General features: G+C 29.9%; 3 protein-coding genes across 13 annotated transcripts; all 3 read left to right on the top strand.

Moving 5' to 3' along the window:
• Positions 1 to 2,473: 2,473 nt before the first annotated feature.
• On the top strand, positions 2,474 to 3,388 carry LOC111288542 (uncharacterized). Its single transcript, XM_022879466.2, has one exon. The coding sequence runs from the start codon at positions 2,639 to 2,641 to the stop codon at positions 3,158 to 3,160; it is 522 nt and encodes a 173-aa protein (XP_022735201.1). The 5' UTR covers positions 2,474 to 2,638; the 3' UTR covers positions 3,161 to 3,388.
• Positions 3,389 to 4,889: 1,501 nt separating this feature from the next.
• LOC111288989 (transcription factor bHLH90) lies at positions 4,890 to 8,981 on the top strand. Its single transcript, XM_089758865.1, has 8 exons — positions 4,890 to 5,415; positions 5,541 to 5,717; positions 5,813 to 5,891; positions 6,312 to 6,380; positions 6,516 to 7,079; positions 7,173 to 7,394; positions 7,525 to 7,701; positions 7,986 to 8,981. Exons 1-8 carry the CDS (start codon positions 5,315 to 5,317, stop codon positions 8,043 to 8,045), a joined length of 1,449 nt encoding a protein of 482 aa, XP_089614991.1. The 5' UTR covers positions 4,890 to 5,314; the 3' UTR covers positions 8,046 to 8,981.
• A 6,957-nt stretch (positions 8,982 to 15,938) lies between these two features.
• On the top strand, positions 15,939 to 18,717 carry LOC111287142 (putative inactive poly [ADP-ribose] polymerase SRO2). Of its 11 annotated transcripts, XR_016341706.1 has the most exons (7): positions 15,939 to 16,628; positions 16,906 to 17,144; positions 17,474 to 17,613; positions 17,730 to 17,825; positions 17,968 to 18,174; positions 18,261 to 18,325; positions 18,497 to 18,717. XR_016341706.1 is itself a non-coding variant. In XM_089759901.1 (6 exons), the coding sequence occupies exons 1-6, from the start codon at positions 16,150 to 16,152 to the stop codon at positions 18,545 to 18,547; spliced, it is 1,074 nt and encodes a 357-aa protein (XP_089616027.1). In that variant the 5' UTR covers positions 15,939 to 16,149; the 3' UTR covers positions 18,548 to 18,717. The 11 variants fall into 11 exon arrangements, 9 of the variants coding, with proteins under 9 accessions (XP_089616027.1, XP_022733163.2, XP_022733162.2 ...); XR_016341705.1 differs by having other exon boundaries at positions 17,968 to 18,325; XM_089759901.1 differs by lacking the exon at positions 18,261 to 18,325 and having other exon boundaries at positions 17,968 to 18,043; positions 18,504 to 18,717.
• The last annotated feature ends 1,748 nt before the right edge of the window (positions 18,718 to 20,465 follow it).

The following is a 20,465-nucleotide window of genomic DNA, read 5'->3' as shown; positions in this document are numbered from 1 at the left end:
CGCGATTTTTTCAGATCCGGTCTCCTCTTCGTCGGAAACGACCTCGATCATTGTAGATTGAAGTTCGAAGTTTTATGTTCTTTTTTTTTTTAAACTCAAACTAATAACCTTTCTTTTTTATTGCAGATATCTCCTTGGCGTTGGGTTCCTCACCGATTCAGTGAGGACTGTGGTTTCTATTTTTATGATTTTTTTGTGTTGATTTTCGTAGATCTGTTTGTTTTTCTATTTGGGTATTTGGGGGGTTGTTTAGGTTTTTTTTTTATCTGTGAGGTTGTTGGTAGGGGTGCGTGTTTTTTGGTGTTTTGGTGAGGGGATATCCAAGAGTTTTAGAGGAGGGAGATCAAGTATTTTATAAGGTTAGAAACGGTGATTGCGTGTGCTGATGGAGTGAAGGGACTAGACGAGAGGGTGGTATGATGGCTGGGGTAGTGGCATGATGGCTAGGTCGATTTGGCAGGGCGTGGGTGGCCAGCGGTGCCATGCACGGCACCCGCTGGCACCAGCCCTTTTCTTCTTCTATTTGGATTTTTTTGTTTACCTTTCTTTCTTTTTTTTTTTTTTCTTTTTTTGTTTAATTTTTTTAATTAATTAAATTTTTTTTAAATATTATAAAAAATATAAATCCGAATAAAATCCGGTGTTTACAATAAGTTAGATCGAATAACGTTAAATTATTATCTCTTATATGATTAATTAATTATTTGATTTCGCTTTCGTTGATATAATTAGATTAAACTTTTTAACTTAACAAAAATTAGGTTTAATTTTGGTTTGAGAGGGTTCATATGCATCGCCATTTTCTATTATTTTCAGTTCTATCTGCTAAGCCGGTATCTCTGTTATTGCACTTGTTGCCTAATCATTCTTTCAGGTTCATCAACAAATTGGATCTACCATGGCTTTTCCACTTCACAGAATTTCACATCGATTAAACCAAGATTTGTTGTTCACCAAGAACACTAACCGGAACATAGCAGTGAAAAAGCCTATCAGTGATCAAATTAGTTTCTTCATTAAAAAAAGATGAAAGAAGTTGTGCTCATTTAAATTCCATTTACTATCCAGTTTTCCATCTAAGCCTACAATAGCTATGTCAAGAAATTTTGCCAATCTCCTCCCACCTTCTGCTTGTCCCACAATGCCAATTTCTCACTGTTGTTGACCAAGAGGCTCTCTAAGTGCCTCTTTTTACATCTTTCATACAAAAGTTTTTCCAATTTATTGCAGTAAATTTATACTACCATGTATTAAGACCCAAACACAAGCCAAAAAATGGAAAACATTGGCATTGGACACTAGTTAAAATGATATTATTGAATTTAGTGAAAGTAATGCATTAAATGTAAAAATCTTTGGACCAATCTGCTAATAATTGCATTATTATTAAACTACATGATTGTTTTAAATTCTAATCGTCAAAAGACATGAATCAAACTCTGGCAGAATCCCTACTTTGTTAAAGAAAAGGAATAAAGACGAAAATCAAGCATAAGGAGACCCCATTAAGCAGATAAAATCATACATGGGAAAACGGTGCTGCACTAGTTTTACTCAAATCCCAATGTTGAACCCCTTCTACTTTTGCTTACCAGAATTGCTGCAAAGCCCGCACCTTTGACCACTAATCTAAATACCTAAACATGATTTTAACATTTTATTAAAAAAAAAAAAAACCGATTTCAACAAAGATTATAAACTTGTCCCACCATGATTTTTTTTAACTATGCAATCATTAATGTAATGATATAAGATCGTATCTTCTAAAGAAAGATCTTAAAAGACATATTTAAGATTTCATCTTGAAAAACATCACGTTAAAGACAATTTTAATTTTTTTTATAAGCCCCCGAGTCAAAAGTTATACTACTGCTATATATGCAAATGAGATTTCTACGATAGGCTTAGGTAACGTGTTCCCCTTTTATTGTTTGAATTTGAATTTATTAAAAAGCTGTGGTTTATAAGAAAATAATCTTTTATGAATTTATTTTAAATAAATATACTTGGATCTATTTCATGAGAATATGTGGATAAAACCCACAACCCTTACTGCTTAAAACAAAAAAAAAAAAAAAAAAAAGAGATTTCTTATTCAAAAAGAGTGCGTAGGAACTGTCCTTTCAAGAGAGATATTTATATGATCAATTTTGGATTATGACTAAGTGCTAAGGGACGTATATGGGTCAAGCATTTGCAGTTGTGATATGCACGATTTACACGAGGGGTCGACCAATGAGTAAACACAAACTCTGCACTACTTTGGTGGGAACTTGAGATTGTGCCTGTCCTAAGGCAGCCAAAATCTTACTTTCTCTCTTTACGAAGCAAGTGCAAGTGCCGCTTCTACAACAGCAATTAAAGAACAGCAGGAATATCTTGAGTTGTCAGTCGTACTTTAATAAAGAAGGTTCCTCCTTTAGTGAATTTGAAAATACCCAAATACTCGAAGTTTTGAAAACCAATACACATTTATACATAACCTCTTATTGCAGGCAAATGTTCTTACTTGTTTCGAGAGTTTTCTCCAAAGCATCCCTTTGTCTGCACTCAAAAAACAATAAGCTGCAGACTCATACAAAATCCTAACCCTTTCATTCCATCTCCTCATCTTTTATTTCAAAAACCAACCAAAAGAATGTCGACTCAAAAACAGCAGCCTCAAACACAACAACCCGTTGTCGTTTACCCAAATACTGTGTCAGGGCAAGCGCTGCCATCTCATTCTCACTCGGATGGATCCTTTGGAACAGTTTTTATAGTGCTGGCAGTAATCATTGTTATTTCAGCTATAGCTTGCTTTCTTGGAAGACTTTGTAACCGGCGCAAGAGCCAAACAAAACCCTCTAAGCAAAACCAAAACCATGATTTCCGTCCTAAAGAAAGGGACATCGAGTTCGGGTTTGACGGAAGGGTTCCTGCTGCCAAATCAACTAGCCATGGTGAACCCAATAAAGGGTTCAAAATGCCTGGAAATGGAGATCACATAGGGTTCAGAATGCCTGAACATAGGGATCCTGCAAGAATTAGAATGCCTGGAAATGGAGATCTTACAGGATTTAGAATGCCAGGAAATGGGGATCCCACAGGGTTCAGAATGCCCAGACATGGAGGTGAACCTAAGCCTGTTGATGATGGAGCGATAAAGGCCGGTGCGTGATATGGTACAGAATGAAGACCGTTCCTGAGTTATGGCACTTTATTTATCTTCTTTTTGCAAATGTTTGCCTTTAACTTAATGGAGTTTCTTATTTTTATGATGTTGCACATGTATTTATTTGCTCATGTTGATCTTATAATATGGCAAAGATCTAGGGAAAATATCATGATCCAAAGAAAAAAATTTTCTAATAGATTTCCACAATCAATTTCCACATTAATGAACATTTTCTTGAATACAAAATTTGAAACATACAATGGGATTGTAAAAGCTACAAGCAATAGGATTATGGGAGGATAACATAGCAGTCACGTGACTTGTTTACATTAAATTCAGGTCAATATGACCATAAATAAAAGAATGATGGCCAAATTTATTCAAATAAAAGATAAGGGGGCCAAAATGATCAATTTTTTATAATTCGAGGGCTAAATATGTCATTATGCCTTATATATATATATATATATATATAATCAAGGGTATTCAGGATATTATCTGAATTTTTTATTTTTCTCCTAAAATAAAATCTATTTCGGTTCTCTGGAAAAAAAAAAAAAGAAATTATTTAGGTAAAAAAATTACAATTTCGTTTTCATGATTTATTTTAACGAGAAAAAATGTAAGCTGTAAACTTGCAATTATAGACATTAGTTCCCTAAGTTGGGCTTGTATATGAACGTTAGGGTCCAGCTTGTTGAAGCCTAAAGTTTTATTATTATTATTATTTTTATGGTGAAAGAACCTCTTAAGCTCAATATTTGAGCTTCTAACAACAGGCTCTGCCCTCTCAAAGATGAGCACTTGTTCTCCAATCTCAACAATCTATCCTATCATTCTGCAAATAATTAATTTATTTTTCTAAACTTATAAATAAATCAATTAATGATTGCTCTCAATATCCATTCCGTGCATTGTGAGAGTAATGACCAGAGCTTTATTTGATTGCTTCTAGTTTGTTCAAGCCCAACGTGGGAAAGAAGAAAAAGTTGTCTGCTCTTTGCGTGTGGTTTTGCTTTGCAAGCTGTTCCGCCTTCTTATGATCACATGATTCAACAGTTTTAGCAAAGAAGAGCGTACAAACTAAAACTAAAACCAAAACCAAAATCACATAGTTTTGGATAGCATTTTATTTATAATTATTTAATTATAATACAATTAATTAATTATATTTTAAAATTATGTTAGATTTATTAAAATTTTATATAAAACTCTGTGAATTTTTACGTAAATATTTTATTATAATTGAACAATTATAAAATTATAATAAAAAATTATAAATAATATATTCTCATATTCTTTTCTCAAATCCTCTCTTTAACTTTTTTCCATGCGCCGTTGTGGATTTGTTTTCAAGTCAAGAGAACATACCAATTCATAACCTACATTCTTCGTTTTCTTCACGTGATGAGATATTGGTTGTTTTGTTAGGATATAGATACAGATGAATGTAAAATACATATTGTAAGTCACTGAAAAACAAAATAAGAAACTGAAAATCAGAACAATTGCTATGCCCAATTGTCAATAAATACGATCTATTGGTACAAAATAAAAATAATATGAAAATAATATAATTTAAAATTTTAATAAAAATAATATATAAATTTATTAAAAATAAAAATATATTTTTTTATTAATACAAATTATGATATGATCGTTTTTATATTTTATATATTCAAATATAAATGCACAGATTATTAATCTTCCGCATGCAACAATGGAAAAGAACTAAAGGGAGAGTGGGAAAATGAATTGTGCCAACAAAATATACTCTGCTAGCAATGGATAGTGATGGGTTTTTGCAGTTACGGGTAGCTGTCACAAGGGCTTTTGAACCACTGGATAGTCGTTTCAAAGACTGATGATTCTGGTAGTATTCAAGCCAAAAAAAACTGCCTCTGCCTCCGGAGGCATCAGATGCCTCTGTCACAGATATTGTACCCGATTAAGATGATCCTTTTTTAGTACCCAATTCAAAAGAAAAAATAGTTGGTTACCCTTGTCTTGTACTATCATTGCCTTGAGCTTTAAAATCTTCCCTTTCTTTTATCTATTTACTACTGTTTTCCCAGACTCTCGTAGTTGTATATAGGGAGACAGAAAAAGACTGTCAAAATAATTTCTTGGTTGTTCTGAAAGGAGGTGACAAAGACAATGAGAGGTTTTGAGAGAGCAGTGGAGTGGCTTAGACCATTTGTAGATAGTAAGACTTGGGATTTCTGTGTTGTTTGGAAATTGGGTGATGATCCTTCAAGGTACTTTCAAACTACCTGTTTCATTACCATTACCCACTATAAACCAGTACCATCTTCGTTCGTTGTTTTTTTAATATTTGGGGAGTTAATTCAAACTCAGATGAAGGTTTTTTTTTTTTTTGTAGGTTTATTGAATGGAAGGATTGTTGCTGTAGTGGTGGTATTCATGTCAAAGTGGAAAAAGATGAGTCGCAGCAGCACTTGGGTCCCTTATGCAGGGATGCGCACTTCCAACATTCCATAAGATCAAAGGCTTGTGAAGCTCTTTCCCATTTTCCTTTTGTCATGTCCCTCTATGCTGGGTAGACTATTCTCAACTTCTAAAAAAACTGCTTCGTTTTCAATTTGGGGAAAAAAAGATAGCGAGAAACATTTTGATTTCTGACAGTGAAAACAGGAGTCATGGAGAGGTGGCTATGTCAAATCAACCAAATTGGGTAAATCATGCCAATGCCTCTGGCTCGGATTCTTCACATGTGGGTAGTTTTCATTCTCATCACTTTCTTTTGGTCACTGTGCAAACAAATAGAAAGGAGAAAATATACCTTGGATTTTGTAGTTTATGAAAATGCAAGTTTTATCTCGGTAGTTTAAGCAGGTTTAGCTTACTAAAAATGCATAGATGGGCTAAGTTGTCATGCATGCCTGGGTTAGAATGTTTGATCTACCTCAAGCTCATAATAAAAGGCTATGAATCTGTTTGTTTAAAAACCACTTTGATGCTTTAGTTTAATCAACTAATTTGTGGAATGTACACAAACGTACATATTGTCTTCTTGAATTATAGTTTTACCTTATATAAGACAATCATCTTTCAAGCATCATGGAGTATTTATTGTCTGAAATGTTGCCCCAGCCGTTTCTATATTTTGATATGATCAATATGATTATGACAGGAAACAATGGGAACCCAAGTTCTGATCCCGGTTTTTGGTGGTCTTATCGAGCTCTTTGCTTCAAAGCATGTAAGATTCTTTGGCTTTTTCACTTACCAGTATTTTGCAATGCAATAGAGATATTCATATTCGCATCTCATTAATTTCCTTCCAATCCATTAGTCTCCTCCAACTGATAAACATGTAATTTGTCCTCTTTATCAGATACCAAAAGATCAAAACATCATAGAGTTAGTAACAACTCAATGCAATGCACTTTTAAAACCAGAAGTCATGACTGCAGAAAGCTATACAAAAGAAAATCTTGACAAATGGTATCACAACGCATTGCTCGAAAAGGACTTGCATAACTTGCCATTTTCCATTAGCTTGTCAACTTTCATTCCCAGAATACAATCCATTCCGCTGGCATCAGATTCAAACTCCCATCCTAGCTTGGATGGATCGTCCAGGGGTCCCAGTCCCTCAGTTGAACATCCCCCATTTGCTTCAGGTTCTGCCTGTAGTTCTCAAGATGAGCAATTGAAGCAGCTAATTGGCACATACAATGGGACGAAAAGACTAAGATGTAGCAAAAATGTGTCTGAGCAACAAGCAGTATTTGTTCTGGATCATAAGACCAATTCAGTAAATGACAAAATAAGAACTACCAAGAAGCCAGAAAAAGAGAATTACCATTCTAAGAATCTTGTCACAGAGAGGAATAGAAGGAAGAAGATAAAAGACGGGCTCTTCAAGCTACGAGCTCTAGTCCCTAAGATATCCAAGGTTAGCCAGAACTGCCAAAACCTGTAATAGCCAAGTTTACTCTTCTGCTTTCTTATTTGATATCTCTAATGTTTTTGTTGTTCTATATTGTAGATGGATAGAACTGCTATTCTTACAGATGCAATCGAATATATAGGGGATTTGCAGGAGGAGAAGAAGAAACTCCAAAATGAGCTCACGAAAATTGAGGAAGAGGACTGTGAAAAGAGCAACTTAGAACTGAAGTCTGCAAAGTTAGACAAGCTACATAAGGACATGTCTGCTGTTAAGCAGAACCAGGTTTCCTCTGGCCTTGCTGATATGGAAAAAATGGAGGTAAATGGAATTGAAATTAAACATTGATTTTGTTATTACTTTTGTCACAGTTTCCATATATTTGTTGTCAATGGGAGCAAACATGATCAATGAAACCCTCAACTAACTTATGTCTTGAATCTTTTCTCAGGTACATGTAGAAGTGAACCAGCTAACCAAGAGAGAGTTTCTGATTAAGCTCTACTATGAGCACAAGCGAGGTGGCTTTGCAAAGTTGATGGAGGGTATAGATTCTTTGGGACTTCGGGTGATTGATGCTAATGTCACAACATTTAATGGAAAGGTGCTCAACATTTTCAAAGTTGAGGTAAGACTCACTGGATGGTTGACATCAATGGAAATAAATTGCTAACATCTTTCTGAAGGTTTCTTAGGAACAATATGGATTCGATTAGTCCATTTAGCTTTGCAAAGTACCAAAGACGGAGTCTAATAGTGTTATAATAGCACCATAGCTTCAAAGATTTTAAAAACAGAAATATTTATATTTTTGTTAATCTATTGAACTTCTGTCTTAGGAACTAGTAACGAGTGATTTTCCTCTTGGGCTTATATTTTCTGCTAACACTGTATCTGTTACACGTATGCTAGGCAAACAGGGATTTTCATTCCAGGAAATTGAGAGACTTGTTGACCGACCTACAGAACTAGATAAATCAGATTCCTGCTTCCATATACAGTACAGAAAATGTAGATTGAGAGTGAGACAATGTACAGTAAATGGACAGCTAGGCTGAGAGACAAGAAACCGTTCCATTCATGCAACTTCACTTCAAGCTGCTCCATCAATCATGACTCAGAACTTTTGGCTGTAAAAATTTAGTGGGTATCCCCCCCCTTTGATGCTGGTTCTTACACATGTAGTTTTACCAAATTTTACATAAAATTGCTAAATCTAAGAGGACAATCAAGCTTTTGTTTCACGTTGGCTTCTTTTTCTTTACAAGCTTTTCGATACTCAAAATTCATGATTCCAGGGAAGTAAAGATAGTATCCATAGTTTACATAAGAATACTATGCACAATAATTCATTTGAACTAACTGTGTGAATAGCCCAGGGAATTGACGTTTATCTGAAGCGACCACCACTGTAGTTCACTGAGGCAACACTATACTCGCCACTGGATGGTTTAAAGGCTTGAATTTCTGACTCGCCACTTGCGAAGTCACCCGAACTATACCGAGACTTCCAGGAATTTGGTTGTCCACGTGATACTTCCCTGGAATTGTGTTCTCCAGTATACATGTCATATTCCGAGCTGTTGTCACTGCCAAGTGCCGTCTGTGGGAATTGATGCGTAACTCACCATTTTAACAAACACATTAATTAAGGACTGTACTAAAGCATACCATTGAGATGGTTGTCCACCAAAACCCATCAAGGTGATTGCTGAAGCTATTGCCGCCTTCTCGTGTCACCTGTAGCTCCGATTCTGGGGATGGAATGGGTTCCCTGGTCAGCCATAGAGGGAAGAGGAAGGAAGAGTGTTGAGGGAGTTTTGCTGTATTCTATTCAACGAACCACAGTACCGAGCATAAGGGGCAGCTATCTATTTATATCTATATCTATTTTTTATATATGAATTTCAAAATGGTTAAAAGTGATTAATTTAAATATTATATAAATTTTTAAATTAATAATAAATATGTAATTTTTATTAATTTATTTAATTTAAATTTAAATTAATTAAAATTAAAAATAGAGTTAATGTAAAATTAAATTACTTAAAATTTTAATGTTAAAAGTAATTGACTAAAATATTTTTAGTAAATATTTTTATAAATTTTAATTTAAATGAATTTTTTATTATTAGACTCTTTTTAATAATTAAACTAAAAAAGCTAAAATTGATTAACTAAAATACTCTTAATAAATTTTTAATTTTAAAAATTTTAAAAGTAATTGATTAAAATATAATTAATAATATTTTTATAACTTTAATTCAAATGACTTTTTATTAAAAGACTTTTTTTTTTTTATAATTAGAATGAATTTTTTATATCTGTTAACCTTGAATTGATAAAAGTTTTTAAATTGACAAAATAAAAATTTACTTAATTTGAATCAAACTTATCTTATCTCAAATTAAACATTTTTTCAGCCTTTTATCTTGCCAAAATTATTTTTGAATTAAACCAAAATATGTTCTAGAAACAAATATGGACTTTTGGACAATTTGGGATAAAAAGGATCGATCTCCTCACATGACCCAATTGATCCCCTAACTAAAAGGATTGATCCATTTTTCTTCTAGTAGCTTATCTCATGCAATTTTTTTAAAAATCAATCGATCTCTTCCTTGTAGGGGTTGATAGACTAGGTTTTCTAAGTAAATCAATCGATCCCCCATTTAAAGAGATTAATCATTTTTTATCGAAAAGTAAAATAGGTTTCAAAACTTGTAGAATGGATTGACCCCCTACATAAGGGATCGATTACCTGGGATAAGAGATCGATCAGGTCTCTTCCTTGATCAATCGGGTAGCTTGATTGTGCGTAAAATTTGTCTAATTTTTAATTGACACAATCGATCTCCTATATGAAAGGATCGATCGTCTGATGCTCAAAAAGCTCCAACGATTAGAATTTTGTTTGAAATTTTATAAGTTTCAAGCATTAAATGCAAACAATGGATATCTTCCTCTTTCAACATATAAATGAAGGTTTTTCACTACATTTAAAGAGTATAAAAAGTCAAAAAATCTTATTGTTTCCATCTATCTTATTCTTCAAGTATTAAAGAGCATTTTAGAGAGAGAAAAGTGTACAAAATTCATATTGTATTTATTTTTCTGTTAACATTCTCTCTTATCTTGATTTGTGCTTTAAATTAACAAACACCTAACCTTAAATAGGTTCTTTGAATTTGTAAAACACTTAAAAGTGTGTATTATAAGGTTGTGAGCTTAAGGGGAAGGATAACCCTTAAAAGAATGTGGTTTTGATTGTATGGAACTTTGAAGAGTTAGGTTGTAACTGTCAACACAATATGGATTGAATTCATTGGCAAGTGAGACTAAGAAAGAGGATGTAGGTGCCTAAAGGAATGGTCAAATTTTTATAAATTTTGATGTTTGATTTTTTATCTCTATCTCTTACTTTTAAGATTATTAGTATACTCATATTTGTTGTGTTTATTTGCTTAGAAAATTAGTTTGTAAAATTTGTGCTTGTTAGATATTGAATTTTGAAAAATTTATTATCATACAATTTATCCCATTTTAGTTTATTTCAAGTTTTTGAGCTAACAATTAGTATCAGAACTAGTATTATTTTTTGTAGGTCTAGCAATCGAAAAGTGATCTTAAAATGACTCAAAAAAATATAGTGATCAATGTGGAGCAACCATCCTTAAGCTATAACAAATATGGTGGGCAATAAGAAATGTATCCCATGACAAATGAAACAATTGCTACATCTCTTAAAGGTGAAGGCCATTCCATTGTAAGACTTTTTTTTTTTTTTTTTGTAACAACTACTTATATTGAAAGACTAGGATGTGATTGTTTATTCAAGCTAATGAGTATAAAATTTGGAAGGTTATTGTAAATTGTCCTTAAATTTTAATAAAAATGATGGATGATAGAGAGATGGTTAAGCAAGAAAGTGAATGGATACGAATGATATCAAGATGGCTAAACTCATTGCGAAGGCAATACATACATTCTTTTATATATTGGGGCCTAGTGAGTACAATAGAGTTTTATTATGTGAAAATGCAAAGAAAATTTAGGATAAGGTGGCCATCATTCATGAAGGTACTAATCAAGTGAAAGAGATTAAAATTAGAATGCTCACTCATGATTATATGTTATTCAATATGAAATAAGAAGAAACAATTAGTGAAATGTCAAATTGCTTCACTGATATCATTAATGGTTTGAAAGCTCTTAGGAAGACTTACTCAAATGTGAAAATGAAGAAAAAAGTTCTAAATAGTCTACTAAAGAGTTGAAAAGCTAAGGTGACAACTATTGAAGAGTTTAAAGATTCTCACACACTCTCTTTGGATGAACTCATAGGCTCTCTTCTTACCTATTAGATGAAGCTCAAAAGAGGGCAAGAATCAATCAAAAAAGGTGGTATTGCTTTTAATTCAACTTTTTAAAAAGATGAAGAAAAACTTGAGCAAGATAAGGTTGATGAAGATGAAAAAATGACTATGTTTGCAAAAAATATTTAAGAAGTTCATAAAGATAAACAAGTTATCAAATAGAAGAAGAACACAGAGGGAAATGATCAAATAAGAATCAAGTAAAAGAGAAAGGGATCAAATTGTTTGCTATGAATATAATAAACCGAGTCATATCAAATTTGATTGTCCTTTGTGAAAAAAAAAAACTCAATGAAGCTAAAGAAGAAAGCAATGGTTGCAAAATGGAGTAATAGTGACTTCTTCGATGATGAATCAAATGAGGAGGAAGTAGTCAACCTATATCTCATGGCTATTGATAAGCCAAGGTAATTTCTAATTCAAATTATTTAAGTTCATATACATTTGATGAATTGCAAGAAACTTTTGATGAATTAGCTATAGAATTTGAAAGCATGAACATGAAGTATAGGAAAATGATTTCTAAGTTGAAAGTAGAGAATGGGCTTTTGACTAAAGCAAATAATGACTTAGAAAGGGAAATTGAGCTTTTAAAATTGAATGTTAATGATTTGATTAAGAAAAATGAGAATTTGCATAACTTATTTTTTAGATTTTATATGGGACATAAAAAACTCAATGATATGCTTAAAATACAAAGAGCATTCCTTGATAAAAATGAATTAAATACAATAGTGGTGATGAAAAGATTCATTTGAAGAATTTTCTTGTTAAAAAACTTTTAGACTTACATCTAGTTTATGGCATTTTGTTGAATGATGTTGTATATGGATGTTAGTGAAATAAATTTTTTTTTTATTTTTACGAATTTTATTTCAAAATTTTGTTTTACTTTTCCTCGATCTAAATGGTGATATTTATTTTTTTTTTCCTATTTATTTTCTCTTTTATTTTTGTTTTATAATACACAAGCAGATTTAAAATGGTGAAAGATAGAGCATATTCAAAGATATTGCCTATTCTTTTCGTGCTTATTTACTTTTTTATTTTTGTTCAATAATACACAAGCAAGTTGAATAGTGAAAGATATTAATTGTTTTTCTCCAATTATTTCCTTTTTTATTTATGTTATATTGTAATTTTTGGCTTCAAGTGCAATTTTTTTTTTTTTGCAAAATATCATATCAACAATCCACGTAAACATTATTTATCATATCATCATGTCAGTTGTTAAAATTAGTCTAATTTAATGAATTTTTATTTAATTATATTAATTTTGAAAGTTTATGGATTTATTTATATAAAAATAAAAAAATATAAACTGATTTACATGTAATAAAATTTTGGAGGTTTGAATCCATTTTATAAAATTTTTGAGTATTAAGTCTATAAAGAGTTATAAAAATTTACTTATGTTATACCCAAATTAAAATTAAATTGTTAGTGATTATCATTATTATCAAAATATAAAAAATTAATTATTAAAATAAAATTTGAAAGATAAAATCGCACGTATCAATAATCCTAAACATCTGACTCTTTAAATAATGCTTTTCAAACCACGGATTAAATTAATTAACCAAAATCGCCAGTTTCAAGGGCTTGAACGAGGAGTGATCGTGCCTGGCCAAATTATGATAACATTTCTCAATTGGAAACCAAGAAAAAAAATTCATAGTGAGACTCATAAAGACATCATTTTAGCAGTCTAATACATTCTAGTATTTCTCACTTTTTTTCTTTTGGTATTTCAGTTTGAAATTTCATAAATATATATTCAAGAGACCAGAGTCTACAACTTTAAATACAAGGTAGAAACTCTTTCAAGAGTTGATTTAAAGAAAGGCCTTCGTGAGAAGTTGATTGTAACTATCATCCCCAAAGGCTGAGTTGGATCAACGGGCTTTGGCCCTTTTATAAGTTCCAGGAGCACAACTCTCAATGACGCTATTCACGTAAAATTTGAGATGGATAGACTCTCTAATCTTTTTATGTCAAAATAAAATATTATGATGAATAATTATAAGTTGTATATTTAAGATGATTTTAATAAATAATTATTGATAAAATTTAAATTTAAAATTTTTTTTATAAAATAAGACGAGTTTTAATAAATTATATTAATTATTTATTGGTTAATTTTTATATATTTATATTATATTAACCAAAGCACGCACGAAAAGGAAAATCAAATCATGTTAAAATATAGGTGAAGAAACACCGACTCTGTCGAGGTAAAATTTTTTTGTCAAAAGTACGTGCTTTTATAGTTACCAAAGAAAATTTGTACTTGCATTAAAAAGTCGCTATTAAATATGTAATTGAGAATAATTTAAAACAAATGGCGCTAAAAAATAATTTATAATTACAAATTGAATTGAAACTTATTTATAGAAACAATAATAATAGGTATTTGAACAAAATAAATGTATTTAATTTAGTCAAAAATATTTTTAATTTAAAGAGGCATTAAATCATTTTATATGCATTAATTAAAAAAAACGTGACACTAAATTAAACTATATATATATTCACATAAAATTATTTTTATTTTTGCCAAAAACTTTAATTTTTGAATATTTATATAAGATCTTTTTTTTTAAAAAAGAAATGAATGGTCATAGCCAAGCAACTAGTAGGGTGATCAAATCCCTTGTAAAAAAAGAAACGAGAAAAAAAAATACTATTAATCAACTAGTTTGAGCATGCATTTTAAAACTATAACCTAGGTTTAAAAGTTTTTTCCGTTAAAAATTCTAAACAATAAAAAAAAAATGCAATTTTTCGGTTTAAAAGTTTGATTTGCAATTCAAATCAAAAACTCCCAAAAAGATGCTTTACATTCAAACCCAATTTTTATGGGTAAAATGATTTCATTATTTTTTTGTATATTTAAATTTTTATTATTTTATGCATATATTTTTAAACATTTTTAATCACTATACTATTTTTTCACAATAACCCTAAATACTTAAAATTTTTAAATCATATTTTTATCACATTTTTAAACAATTTTTATCCTAAATTTTTTCAACCATAATAATAATATTAAATTAGACCTTAATTAGCCTAAAAACTCAAAATAAAAAGATATTGAGTAATTTTTTTGGTTCATAGGAAAGTAACGCTCATACAAAAGAGAATAAGGATGACGGAGTTAGAACCCACGCTCACATGTTTTTTATAAAATTTTTTAACCACGAGATCAAAAAGTGGAAAGACTTATTGAGTAATCTCATTAGAAGACAAAACTTACTCAACAAGAATTCTAACCAAATTTAAATTCAGTTAAATAAAAATTATTTTAGTTTAATTAAATTTAAATACTTAATTAATTTGCTTTTAATACAAATTTCAAAAGGTATAAAATCAAATCTTTTTATTCGATTCAAAATTTTTTTCAATTAAATCAATCACATATGTTTAGCTAACGTCCAAATTGATAAAACCACTATACTTGGATCATAAACTCCAAATTAACGCTTGAAAGATGCAAAAGATAAATCGGTTTAAAAATGGAAAGCCTGTCTTCCAAGCACATAATGTAGGCGTGACTAAGATACAAGTATCTCAAACTTGCTTCCAAAGTAATTACTTATTTAATTTACATCTTATTTTCTATTTATTTATTTATTAAATATAAAAAATGACCTTTCATGTAACGGAATAAGAGATGATTAAACAATCATACTCAGACGAATTTTGCACTAATCTCAATTTAAACGGTTTTTTTTTAAATACTCAAAATGAAAAATGTTTTCATATAAAACTAATTGAGACGAAGTGAAGGTAACGTTAGGATGCTTCATCTCGTCTCAAGATATATTTTATTATTTATTTAATTTTTATTTATATATTATATTAATAAAATTAGTGTTTAATACTTTAATTTAATAAATTAATTTAATAAAAATATTGTAGTTATATGTAATTAAAAAGTAATTTATATTAAAAATAATATTTTATAAATATTATACTAAATTATGACAAAAAAAGAATGTTATATTAAATAAAAATTATTGAATTAATTTTGGATTGATTTATATTAAATACAAATTATAGACACGTACATCAAATCGAAATCAACTATAATAACAAATTAAATTTTTTATTCTATAATTATGAGATTGAATATATAAAAAAAAATTTATATTAAATCATAATTTTAAATTTTTTACACAATTTATTTCTGTATCAAACCAAAATTATATATAAAAAAAACCAAGTAAATCAAATAAACTATTAAAAAGTTAGATCAAGGCGGAATTAATCTCTTTTTTAGAGCGTTGATCTAACTTTGCCTAAAAGGTTAGGCTAAAATCGTAATTTTGCCTTTAGAAAAAAAAATCACTAGGACTGCTTGACCGCCATTTCCGTACTCGATTTAGATGCTACGGCCCGAAAACTGTGTATTTGGCAATTTGCCAACCGTGTAGTTAAACCGCCTTATCTTTTTTTGTTTTTTTTTTTTAATCTTAATTCTCACAATTTAAAATATTAAAAAAAAAAAAGAAGAAGAAAACACTGGAAGAGGCCGTCAAGGAAAACTTTGTAAAGCTATAAATAAATTATGTAACCACGTCGCGGTAGTGTAACGCTTTTCTTTCTATCAGAAAAAAAAAAAAAAAAAAAAAAAACCTCTTTCCTACATCCTTTGTGAACTTTTTTTTTTTTTAATTTGTAATTTTTTAAAGAAACAGATGAATCAAATTGTTGTAGAAGATCAAGTCTCGGTGACTATTGGTGATGACCAAATACCATGTGCTACGTCCGGAAGCAACGAGATTGATTCAGATGGTTTAGAGTTTTTTGTCAAAAGCGGTTTGGCTAAGATACAAGAATCAAGCTTGGAAGATTTCATCATCAGAACAAGCTTTTTTTCAGGCATGGGACAAAACTCGGATTTGGCTAAGAAAACAAAAATCGTGGCAATTCATAAGAATTTAAACTCTAGTTGGTCAGGGAAAGCTCGGGCACAAAGCTTTCGGGTTTTCTCGAAGGCGGTGGCTGACAAGTGTGGTGGTGATGCCAATGTCAAGTATGCTTGGTATGGTGCTTCCAGGGATGAGATTTCCGACATTGTGATGCATGGATTTAGTTGGTGTCTTAGGGCTGATGGCAATCGAGATTGTTGTAGACATAGTATATCTTTGTCTCCTGCAAAATTTTCCTTTGACAGGTAAGCTTTTTCTAAACTGTACTTTCTTATTGTTTTTGTGATGATTTTTATTGATTTGTTATGTTTTGTGGATAATGGTCTAGGTTTATATATATATATATATATTTTTTTTTTGTGTATAAACAAAGTTTTTCTATCCGATGACCATAATATTAAATTTTTTTTATAAATGTCATTTTTTTTTACTCAAAGTTTGTGATGTGAAATATATGTAATTGATGCAAAAAGTTACTAATTTACCATATTTCTAATAAAATTTTTTTCTCATGTATTGCAGTGTGTTGTCTTCAGAGGTTGATGAAAATGGATTGGGGCATTTGTTGTTATGCCGCGTTATATTGGGAAAGCAGGAAGTGGTAACCGCCGATTCTAACCAGTTTCATCCAAGTTCCCCAGAGTTTGATTCCAGTGTAGACGATCTTTCAGTGCCCAGAAAATATATCGTTTGGAGTCCTTATATGAATTCTCACATCCTCCCTTGTTACATCATCAGTTTTGAGGCCCCTTACAATAAATGTAAGCGGCTTAATTCAGTTGCAACTTTTGTTTAGTTTGGACTTGTTTTCATATTTTTTTAATTTAAAAATTTATGTATATGTATTGTATTTATTTCTTATTAAATATTTATAAAATATAAAAATTATCATAATATAATTCTTATCTGCACATAAAATACAAGACACATTTTTTTTTATCAACCCCATATATGAAATTTGTTAATTTTAAATTATATCATTTTTATATATTTTTTTTCTATCATTCTTATATTACATCATTGTTATATTTACATTTTTCATATCTTATAATATAGTGTTTTTAGCCAGTTTGATTTGTGCATCATTTAGGCTCCAATGGATTAGTGGAGGCAAATACCATCAAGCCTAGATCGCCATGGATGAGGTTTCCCACATTGATTTCCATGCTCTCAAGGTTTTTAGGTCCATCAGAAATGGCTTCCCTTAACAAACAGTACAGAGATTTTCGAGTAACTGCATTAAATTCTCCATTTAAACTTTTTTGGCTTTATTGATTTTATGTCATATGCAATTACTTTGAGTTCTGACTCTCATCATTCTATTCCCATACATATGATTTTTACAGGAAAAAAGAATTTCCAGGCCGCAACTGATACAAAGAGTGAAAGAAATAGCTGGAAACCAGTTGTTAGCTGCTGTAGTCAGCTTGTACACAAACAAGGTGCAGTTTGAACTTTTGATCTCTTGTTTTTTACTTCAAGCTCTGCTCCAGTTTTCTTTTTCGCCGTATCCCCATACATCTCATTCTACTTGTTTGCAAAGGTTCCTCTCGTCAAAAAATCCCTTTACAATGTTTATTGCAGATCATGTATATTCCTTTGGGCTTCAACAACTTGCTCTGCAAGATTGAATTATCGCAAATACATGGAGTTCTAGCGAGTGGGCGTCCAGAACCTACGTATAATAATAGCATATCCCAATTTGAAGTCGTCATTCACTTTCTTGTCTCTTTTGAAGCATTGATGGTCCAGCAAAGTCTTTGACAACTTTAACTTCTTTAATTGTCGATGGTAGAATTGGCTTTACGTGTTTGCCAAGAATATGACTAGTAGTTTTTGTCAAATTAATAATAACTTTCTCCTGTATTTGTTGGAAGTCGCTTTTAAGGTGTTAGTCTCAAACTTTCAACTTTGAGCCGATACCTTCCTTAAACAGGAGCATGTGGGTTGGCTAGCTTCTTCAGCATAATTTTCCTTTGCTGGATGGAGATAACTTCCAACCATCCTGATTCTTATAAAATAAATCTTTTCTATTTCAAGATGAATTCAATTTTCTGATTTTAATTTGGTTTTAAATTCACCAATTTCAAGTTGTTAATTGATCAGGTCTTAGTGTGCAGGAGTTAGCAGCAGCAAAAGGCGGTTGATGCAGTTGGTTCGATGATGGATAGAATTTGGAGGCTTTAGTGACTTCTTGTCAATGGAGGCTTCAGTCTTACAATTTAAACAACAGAATCAAATAGGTTATTTATTGTCAATCTATCGTTTTAATATAAGGTTACACTTGTAATCTTCTTCAATTCTATTAAAAAAAAGATGTAGAAAGTTTGGAAATTCGACTGTCTTATGATATCAGCTCTTACTGGGGTCATTGACTTTTGAACAACTTCTAAATGGCTTGGAGGAGGATATCAAATCAGAATTCTTTTTCTTGCTCACATACAGGACTTTGTGTGGAAAAGGGGTGGGCCACCACTTACAAGTTACAAGCAACCGATCAAATACACTATGAAGTTTTAATGAAAATATAAAAATACCCAAACATAAAATTAAAAATACACGAAATACACTGTTTTTTTATAAAGTGTTAATGTTTTTAATTTAATATTTTAATAGTATTTTGTTGGATAATTTTATTTAATTTATTTCAGATATAAAAAATTTAGAGGTAAATAAATAATTTAAATTAAATATATTTTATTATTCAATTAATTCAAATATTAATCAAATTAAATTCAATATGTTAGATTTTTAAAATTATTAAATTTGATTAAATTAATAAAAATAAAATATTATAGTTCCGTTAATTTAATTTTTAATAACTCATTTTGAGATTAATCAATTTGATTGAATGAATACTTTATAAGATGGATAGATCCATATGATACTTTTAAAATTTAGTTATTACTTTGAGGTTAATTTCTGATTTACACTTTTTAAATTTTATTTAATATTAAAATATTTCAAAATATTTCATAAAATTAAATAAGTAACTTTTTTAATTTTTAATTTAATTGTTTAAATATAATTATATATTTTTTATATTTGTTGATTAACCATAGACCCATAATTCACTAACTGCATTGGATGGTCAAAAGACCAAAAGTTACATTTTAAAACAAGAGGGACTATAATGTCCTTTAAGATTATTTTGAACGAAATTTTTTGGATTCTATCTCGCCTTTATCATCTATCAAATCTCATTGAATTTTTTTAGAGGATTGAGTTAATCCCATATTAGAAGGATGATCAATGACGAATTTTGATATTTGATTTCAAATTGAATAATTAAAATTATATATATTTTTATTTACTATGTTATTTAAATTCGAAAATTAGTGTCACATACAATTATGTATCCAGCACAAAAATATTCATCATTTTAAGTTTTTTCATATATTTGGATTGTCCAACCTTCATACTTATATTTATCACATATATGTCAAACAAAAATAATTTAAAGAAAATGAAGAATCTGAACAATTAACTTAGTTCATTTGAAGTTTTATATGAAAGAAAAAAAATTTAAAAATCACATAAATATGAGAAGATATATACTCCCTTAAAAAAATAATACACTTTAAATACTTGATTGAAAACTTAAAACCCTGTTAAAAAATTAGAAAGTTAATTTTATTTTTTTAAGTGTGCATGAATGTGATTTAATACTTCTAATAAGTCTATTACTTTCAAGAATTTTTAAATAATAATCATGGAAACAATAAATAGACAAATTATACTATAATTTAATTCTTCTTAAATTACAATACATAAAATTATGTAAAAGATAAAAATAACAATTTTAATGTGATTACTAATTTAATTTAATTTAATATATATAACTATACATGAAACAATTATAGCATATGGTATATATTACAGGGAATTCATAATTTTGGGGTCCGAGGCCCCTGACTCTGTTGCAGTTATATTATATTGTGGACTAATATAGTTAATTAATTTAAATTTAAGTTAATTAAAGTCAAATTATGAGTAATTATAGTGATACCATATTATAATATATTTAAACATATAATATGATTTTAGTTAATTATGATTCTAATTTAATTCTATATTTTGAC

Source organism: Durio zibethinus, chromosome 4, assembly GCF_047325235.1.
Source record: "Durio zibethinus cultivar Kanyao isolate XHJ-2024 chromosome 4, ASM4732523v1, whole genome shotgun sequence".
NCBI classification, from domain to species: domain Eukaryota; kingdom Viridiplantae; phylum Streptophyta; class Magnoliopsida; order Malvales; family Malvaceae; genus Durio; species Durio zibethinus.
This window is presented reverse-complemented; position numbering and strand designations above follow the sequence as displayed.

Coding starts and splice junctions, on each gene's coding strand:
- LOC111288542 (XM_022879466.2), top strand. CDS start 2,639: ATGTCGACTCAAAAACAGCAGCCTCAAACACAACAACCCGTTGTCGTT.
- LOC111288989 (XM_089758865.1), top strand. CDS start 5,315: ATGAGAGGTTTTGAGAGAGCAGTGGAGTGGCTTAGACCATTTGTAGAT. Junction 5,718..5,812: donor GTCATGTCCCTCTATGCTGG/GTAGACTATTCT, acceptor CAGTGAAAACAG/GAGTCATGGAGAGGTGGCTA. Junction 7,395..7,524: donor CTGATATGGAAAAAATGGAG/GTAAATGGAATT, acceptor ATCTTTTCTCAG/GTACATGTAGAAGTGAACCA.
- LOC111287142 (XM_089759899.1), top strand. CDS start 16,150: ATGAATCAAATTGTTGTAGAAGATCAAGTCTCGGTGACTATTGGTGAT. Junction 16,629..16,905: donor GCAAAATTTTCCTTTGACAG/GTAAGCTTTTTC, acceptor CATGTATTGCAG/TGTGTTGTCTTCAGAGGTTG. Junction 17,614..17,729: donor AACAGTACAGAGATTTTCGA/GTAACTGCATTA, acceptor TGATTTTTACAG/GAAAAAAGAATTTCCAGGCC.